At 47.0% G+C, this 8118-nt stretch overlaps 1 protein-coding gene across 2 annotated transcripts in view; it reads left to right on the forward strand.

The window, feature by feature from the left end:
* Positions 1 to 8118, forward strand: part of LOC129867477 (run domain Beclin-1-interacting and cysteine-rich domain-containing protein-like) — a 52986-nt gene extending 44868 nt beyond the window's left edge. The window contains exons 13-21 of one of the 2 annotated variants that reach the window (XM_055940914.1): positions 108 to 168; positions 945 to 1077; positions 1261 to 1406; positions 1956 to 2020; positions 2157 to 2395; positions 2591 to 2652; positions 3391 to 3544; positions 3944 to 4037; positions 7141 to 8118. In XM_055940914.1, the coding sequence (XP_055796889.1) occupies positions 108 to 168; positions 945 to 1077; positions 1261 to 1406; positions 1956 to 2020; positions 2157 to 2395; positions 2591 to 2652; positions 3391 to 3544; positions 3944 to 4037; positions 7141 to 7289 (1103 nt within the window). In that variant the 3' untranslated portion in view covers positions 7290 to 8118. The remainder of the gene's footprint in view (positions 1 to 107; positions 169 to 944; positions 1078 to 1260; positions 1407 to 1955; positions 2021 to 2156; positions 2396 to 2590; positions 2653 to 3390; positions 3545 to 3943; positions 4038 to 7140) is intronic. The other variant, XM_055940915.1, reaches the window with a different exon arrangement.

The following is an 8118-nucleotide window of genomic DNA, read 5'->3' on the forward strand; positions in this document are numbered from 1 at the left end:
CTGGGCATATGTCCTGCTGTTATGTTGAGGTTCCTTTATCTCTCTTTCTTTCTCTCTCTCTCTTTCTCTCTCTCTCTCTTCTCTCTCTCCTCTCTCCTCTCTCTCAGATGCAGACATAAAGCGCGGTGTGACATCCAGTGGCCGCTCTTTCCTCAGATCAGAGTCTATGTAAGAACGACTTCCTCCCTTCTAGCCTCAAAGGTGTTGGCCCAATGCCAAATCGACCTCTAGATCCTTTGCCATATGCACTTGTGGAGATTTGAGAGGATTTGACAGGTATAAACAATTTAAGAGCACGCACCAACTTGCCCTCTGATAGGATAAGTCTTGTCTAAGATCTCCAAAGGTGTATAATCTATGGGCACAATTAGTTGTAATGCAAATATGAAAATCATAACTGGCATGTAGAAATGGTAGGATAAATTATAAATTGCCACTTCACATGAAAAAGGTTGCCGACTCCTGGTAGGGGAGAGTGGGGTAAGTTGAGCCACCCTTGTTTTCTAGGAAACCATACACAAAATTAATAATTTGACCAAATATTCAAGAGTTTGTGAAGGAAGAAACCACATGGAAAACGTTTGCTCCTAAAAACGGATTTTCACCAAGACAAATTATTTTATTGTGTTACATGTTTCATGGTGCTTGTAGATAATTGAAAGATTGTTTTATACATCAGTTGGGGTCTCGATCAGCTCCAATATGCGGTCCTAAACCGAGTATGGAAGTGCGTCCTTGTAGCTGTGTGTGTGGGCTAATATAGTCAAAATGTTTGTCTTTCTATTGCTGGATTTGAAATTGCAACCTTTTGAAATCAGAGGCAGATGCTTTTATTGTTTGCGGTAGTTAAAATTAAACTGTTTGCGATAGTGTGGCTATTGTTAAAATTAAACTGTTTGGTGTACGCTTGTTCTCTATTCCTACCATCAATCTGTCTCTCTCAGTTCTCCGCCGTTCCTCCAGTCTAACTCTGCTGAGTCGGTGGCCATGGGCCTGCTCAGGCAGTTTGAGGGCATGCAGCTCCCTGCAGCCTCGGAGCTCGACTGGCTGGTCCCAGAGCAAGACGCACCACAGAAGGTACACACACACACACACACACACACACACACACACACACACACACACACACACACACACACACACACACACACACACACACACACACACACACACACACACACACACACACACACACACACACACACACACACACACACAAATAGACTCACACAAACTGAGCTGTATCCTGCTACCCCTCAGCTCCTGCCCATCCCTGACTCCCTGCCCATCTCTCCTGACGACGGGGAGCATGCTGACATCTACAAGCTGAGGATCCGAGTGAGAGGGAACCTGGAGTGGGCCCCCCCGCGACCCCAGATCATCTTCAACATTCACCCCGCGCACAAGTGAGTCCTTAACACGCACACACACGGGTCACAAACTTAGTTCCTGACTTCACACTATTCTGTTTGCCTTCCCCTTTTTCTCGCTGTCGCTTTCTCTCTCTCGCTGTCGCTTTCTCTCTCTCGCTGTCGCTTTCTCTCTCGCTGTCGCTTTCTCTCTCGCTGTCGCTTTCTCTCTCTCGCTGTCGCTTTCTCTCTCTCGCTGTCGCTTTCTCTCTCGCTGTCGCTTTCTCTCTCGCTGTCGCTTTCTCTCTCTCGCTGTCGCTTTCTCTCTCTCGCTGTCGCTTTCTCTCTCGCTGTCGCTTTCTCTCTCGCTGTCGCTTTCTCTCTCTCGCTGTCGCTTTCTCTCTCTCGCTGTCGCTTTCTCTCTCGCGCTGTCGCTTTCTCTCTCGCGCTGTCGCTTTCTCTCTCGCGCGCAGCCTCTGCGTCTCTCGCGCGCAGCCTCTGCGTCTCTCGCGCGCAGCCTCTGTCAGTTTGTCTCTAGTTCTGTCTTTTTGTTGCTTTCTGCCTGTCTCTCACTAACCCGCCTCCCTCCCATTTTTTCTCTATCAGGAGGAAGATTGTCGTGGCCAAGCAAAACTACCGCTGTGCAGGCTGCGGTACTCGCATAGACCCAGGTACAAACCACATTGAAGATACCCGCTGCCATAGCACAACCACCCATGTTATCCCTATCCCACAGTGGCCATTTTGTGTCAACCCCCGCCCCCCTTCTTCACTCACATTGAAACTCTTAACCCCCCCACCGGACAGACTACATCAAGCGAATGCGCTACTGTGAGTACCTGGGCCGCTACTTCTGCCAGTGTTGCCATGAGAACGCCCAGGCGGTGGTGCCGGGCCGTGTGCTGAGGAAGTGGGACTTCAGCAAGTACTATGTCAGCAACTTTGCCCGGGACCTGCTGGGCAAGATATCAGGAGACCCCCTGTTCAACCCCAACGACATCAACAGTGGACTCTACAAGAAGAACAAAGCCCTGGAGACTGTCCGGGTGAGAGGACTTGATTTTGTTATACTTACCTGGTTAGTTTAATGCTGGTTAGTTTAATGCTTATCTTATTTTAGGTTTGGTTAGTTACTTTACCACAGTTTACTGTAACTCACCTGTACTAGAAGGAAAATGCGTTATGGTTATGAGTTTGAAATGCATTCTGTGAACTAAGTACATTTTCCTAATATTCTTCAGGTTTTGAGGGTCCAACTATTCCACATGAAAAACCTCTTCAAGACCTGCCGACTAGCTAGAGAGTAAGTTGTATTTGTATTTATTATGGATCGCCATTAGCATTCCTGGGGTCTAGCAAAATGAAGGCAGTTTATACCATTTTAAAAACGTTACAATACATTCACAGATTTCACAACACACTGTGTGCCCTCAGACCCCTACTCCACAACTAAGGGTTGGTAACAGGCTGATTGGTTGGTTATTTGAGCCGGTAACTATTTACCGCCTTTACTATTCTTAGATACAGGAATGACATTTGCTTCCCTCCAGGCCTGAGGGCACACACTTTGTAGTAAGCTTAAATTGAAGATATGTGAAATAGCAGTAGCAATATCATCCTCTATCCTCAGTAATTTTCCATCCAGATTGTCAGACCCCGGTGGCTTGTCGTTGTTGATAGACAACAATACTTTGTTTTACCTCTTCCACACTGACTTTACGGAATTCAAAAGTACAATTCTTGTCTTTCATAATTTGGTCAGATATACTTGGATGTGTCATGTCAGTGTTTGTTGCTGGCATGTCATCCCTAAGTCTGTTTATCTTGCCAATTAAAAAAGTTATTAAAGTAGTTGTGCGTGTCCTGCAATAACTGGTATTATTGGTATGAGACGGTCCATTCCATTGACATGTCTTCTCATAGTATTCCTGTGCTACTCCTCTGAGATGACTGTCTGCACTGGCAGGTAAAGTATTTCAGCTATGGATGGTATTGTTGGTATGAGTTCCCCTGACATGTGTCCCTGCGTTTGGCCCCACAGCGTGCTGGACCAGTTCGACAGCCTCCCTGGTCACCTGACTGAGGACCTGCACCTGTTCTCCCTCAGCGACCTCAACGCTGTGCGCAACGGAGAGCTGGCCCCCCGGCTACGAGAGCTTCTGAAATTGGGTTCCGCGCACGTGTCTGGCTGTGTGGTAAGAATGCTTATCATAAACCAGATACTCCTGTTGTCACTGTAGTTAACTCTGAGATACGCTAATAGAGATACATTGTTGATTTTGATATGGGGATGTACATTTTGAATTGTCTTTCTACTCTATCCCAGTTAAATACAATAACATATTTATGAGTAGCATGATTGGTCTTCACCAATCCAGTGTGAATGTGAACTAACATTCTGAAGTTGTCATTCTATAAGATGGCTCTAGTACTGTTTGTGTCAAATGACTGTTTGCGCTGTGTGTTCCAGTGGACTTGTGGGTGTTCTAACATGACATTTTCAAAGTAAAAAAAGAAAACGTTTTATTCTCAGTGTTTGGCTCTTGCCCTCAATGTCTCAATTTCCCCTCTTTCCTTGTCTTTGTCTCCCACAGCTGTGTCAGGCCAAGGGCTTTGTGTGTGAGTTCTGCGGCAACGACAAAGACATCATCTTCCCCTTCCAGTTGAACAAGTGCACGTGCTGCGAAGGTGAGCCCCCCCTGCTGGTGGGAGGACTGGTTGTCCCACGGGCCCCCTCTCCCTTCCTCTCCCCCTCCTGGAGAAATTGGAAGTTCCGCAGGCTGGCCAGGGCCCTGTCCCAAGACAAGAGAGAGGGAGAGGGAGGCGAGGAAGAGAGCGAGGCAAGGGAAGATGAGGAGAAATGGACTGGAGAGAGAGGAAAGGAGAGGAGGAGAACAGAAGGGGAGACGAGGAGGTTATTCACAGCGTTCCAACATGGAACTCTGGCCAAGGCCTTTTGGAGTAAAGAAAAGGAGGAAGATGAGGCGATAGAAGGAGAGAGGGAAAGAGAAACCCAGACAGGGAAAGGAATGGCGGAAGGAAAGTTTGAAACTGAGGATGTTGAGAACAAAGAAAGGGAGGACAGGGAAGACAGTGAGGGAGGTGCAGAAGGACACGTGAAGAAAGAGAAGGGCAATTTATTTAAGGCCCTCGGTGTCAGCAAACTAACCAACACTTTCTCCAAGGACAAAGGATCCAGGGAAAGAGAGAAAGAGAAACAGGGGGATGCGGATGGGACAGAGAAGGAAGAGAGGAGAGGACTCTGGAAAGTCCCTGGGGTTGGAAGGCTAGCGAAAGCGTTCTCAAAAGGGGAAGTAGAGAGGAAAAAGGAGAAAGGAGAGTTGGAGGAAATAGACAAGTGTGACAGTAAAGGGAAATTCTTTAAAAAAGATTGTTCAGAAAAAGGAGAAAGTGAAGTACAGGAGAGTAACAGCAGCGTAGTAGTGGAAGGAAAGGACGGACGGTTCACAGTGAAACCTCCGGTTTTGGGCCTTAGGTTGCTCAACGTTTTCTCCAGAGACACCAGAAAGTTAGAAGGGAGGAAGATGAGTGATGAAAAAGAGAGAATGGAAGAGCAGGAGACCCCATCTAACTGGAGATCCTGCAAAACACGCAAAGCCAGGAGGATAACAATCGGTAGGGGGGAGAGAGAAAAGAACCGGGGTGAGAGGACGGTGGAGACGGCAGAGGAGGAGAGAAGTAGAGGGGGAGGAACAGAGCAATAGATGGATGGTGGTGACCAAGGCTCTCTAGCCAAACCGAAAGGAAGAGAAGTCAGATAGAGGATGAAGGGAGGGGAGGCAAAGCTGCTTTTCATTGCCCTCTCCTTGGAAAACATAGATGCCTTCTAAACAGAAAGAAATTCCCTCTGAGTATTGGGAAGGATGAGAATAGCAGAAAAGTTTTTGTTACAGTCAATCCCAAATCAGTTGCTGTATTCCAAATCAAACTCCTATGACTTACTAGTCAATTTGGAATTAGGAAAATATCTTGAATTCCAAAAGACATGATTGAGAGATGCAGAATGTAGCACATTGACTTGTACTAGCTGTAATGGAATCACATGTGGACCGAGTTGAATAGGTATGGAAATATGTAACTTAGGATATTGTTTACCTGGGTATCAATTCACATTGGCAGTCACAGCCTAGAATTTAAACTTCCTCGTTAATTTCAATGTTGACCACTTCTTGCGTGGAATTCTTTGCGTTTCTGTGTGTGTGGTGGATTGAGTTTTCTTCACTATGGTGTTGGTGGTTGGTTGGACTGGTTTTTATGGTGCAGGGTGGCACTACTGGTGGAAGGTAGTTGTAGGATGTTCTGACATCTTTGGTTGTGGCTGCCACGGTTGTTTGATCTTGTTTCCTGGCCTCTCCTTGGTGCCTCACTGGGCTCTGGCCTCTCTTTGGTGCCTCACTGAGCTCTGGCCTCTCCTTGGGGTCTCACTGAGCTCTGGCCTCTCCTTGGGGCCTCACTGAGCTCTGGCCTCTCATTGGGGCCTCACTGAGCTCTGGCCTCTCCTTGGGGCCTCACTGAGCTCTGGCCTCTCCTTGGTGCCTCACTGAGCTCTGGCCTCTCCTTGGGGCCTCACTGAGCTCTGGCCTCTCCTTGGGGCCTCACTGAGCTCTGGCCTCTCCTTGGGGCCTCACTGAGCTCTGGCCTCTCCTTGGGGCCTCACTGAGCTCTGGCCTCTCCTTGGGGCCTCACTGAGCTCTGGCTTCTACTCAGTATGGCTGTGAAAGGTCAAAAGGTCCTACTGGCCTCACCTTCTGATGTACAGAATGTGTGTGTTAGAGGTAATGCCAGATAACATTGTCTTTAACTGAGTGTTTTAGACTACAGTGTTTTGTCAGCTGTGTTCATCAATTTCAAATGTGACATGGCATAATTTTCAAAAGAGTTGCTATTGCTGTCTGCCTTGTCTGAAAAGTTATTTAGTATTTGAAAGTAGTTCTTTGTGTGTTATTGAAGTACAGAGACAGGTTTATATTGTGAAGCGTGAGGAATGGAGATATGGGTCTATTTCGATGTGTGGGTAATGGAGGAGAATCAACTGGAGTGAGAGAACGGGTTGTTCTTTGGACGTGTGACTGGCTGTCCGCCATTTATTATTTAAGCATCAACTTCTCTGTTTGAATGTCAAATAAACACATTTTGTGAATTTCAGTTTCTTTTGTCATTTCATTATCGTGGGAACAATATATTCATTAGAAATACGGTTTAAAAATGTATTGCATTCGAAAGCTTCCACACAAGGTGTTTCCTGAAAATGGTTCAGGCACATAGTCTGAGCTTTAGAAGCTGTGTCTCAATTGAGGATAGGCTTCTCATTGCAGTCATGTCTGAACTGGTTTGAGTGGGGAACTGACTCTTGACAAGTTTCTGTGTTTTACCACTCCTCTGTCCCACCTTCTGCCTTGCCACGAGCCTTACCTCTTATTTTATAGTTCTCTGTCACCCCTCCCCCTCACTTCAGAGACTATCATTGGCTCTTCTGCCGTGACATCACAACACCTCAGTCCTCTTCCCATTGTTAGCAATGTTATCAAACCGGTTATTAGCTTTGCCAAACGCTCCCCCATGTTTGCTTAGTTGGTCAACAGGGGAGTTGAGGTGGAACTTTTGAATAAGGACGTTGTCCATATATGTCCTGGCGTTCTTCCTCTACACATCCACAAGACAATGTCTTTTTAAACGGGACCCCACCCATTTTTGTGTGTCTATCGCTTACATAGTGTTTCAGTGAGTTAGTTTTTTCACCGATATCTTTCTTTTGTGTTTTGTCTTTCAGAGTGCAAGGCGTGTTTCCACAGCAAATGTTTTCAGGCAGGCAAGGAGTGCCCGCGGTGCCAGCGCTTGGCAGAGCGGCGGGAGAGGATGGCACGCAAGAACATGGAGGAGCAGGAGGATAAGGAGGAGGACGAGGGAGGCGGGAGCTAGGACGACGAGCTGAGAAACGAGGGTGGCGGGGAGCTAGGATGACAAACGGAGAAACGAGGGTGGCGGGGAGCTAGGATGACGAACGGAGAAACGAGGGTGGCGGGGAGCTAGGATGACGAACGGAGAAACGAGGGTGGCGGGGAGCTAGGACGACGAACTGAGAAACGAGGATGGCGGGGAGCTAGGACGACGAACTGAGAAACGACGGAGCTGGAAAAGAAAGATGGAAAAACCAAGAGCACAACATGACAATGATTGTAGTGACCTTATTCCTTCAACTCCTCCCTCCATTCATCCCTCTTTCCCCTGAAAGGGCAGCTTCTGGATAGTGGAAGAGCTCTGATGGTTTGGATTCTTGCTTTTGTTTTTGGAATGTCTTGCCAATATGCTAAATGGCATATTATATTAACAATATTGGCTGCTTTTATGGTTTTCTGCTCTGATTGCAGATATCCAGCGTATGATGTCGTCCTGCCATTTATGTAAACAAGTTATCATTTCAAATAGAACAAGGAAGGTAGAAGTACTGAAATCAACCACAAATTTAAAAAAGAATCCCTTTAGTGCATTTTACTCCAACCCATTTCAGGCAAGTGCCTCCGTGACCAATGTTCTTATACTGGCAGAGCTGGTGCACCATTGGTCGTTCTAGAGGAGTTGGAATGACAGGTCTTTGGAGGGAGTCTTTCAGTCAGTGTTGCACACAGTTCCGAATATTTTTTAAAGATGAGGCAGCGTGTTTGTCCTGATTTGTGTGCGAGAGATGTGTGCATCCTACAAAAAAGTGTGTGAGAGGGGTGGGTGGGTGAGGGGTGGGTGAGAGGTGTGT

This window comes from Salvelinus fontinalis, chromosome 12 (genome assembly GCF_029448725.1).
Source record: "Salvelinus fontinalis isolate EN_2023a chromosome 12, ASM2944872v1, whole genome shotgun sequence".
In the NCBI taxonomy this organism is placed as follows: Eukaryota; Metazoa; Chordata; class Actinopteri; order Salmoniformes; family Salmonidae; genus Salvelinus; species Salvelinus fontinalis.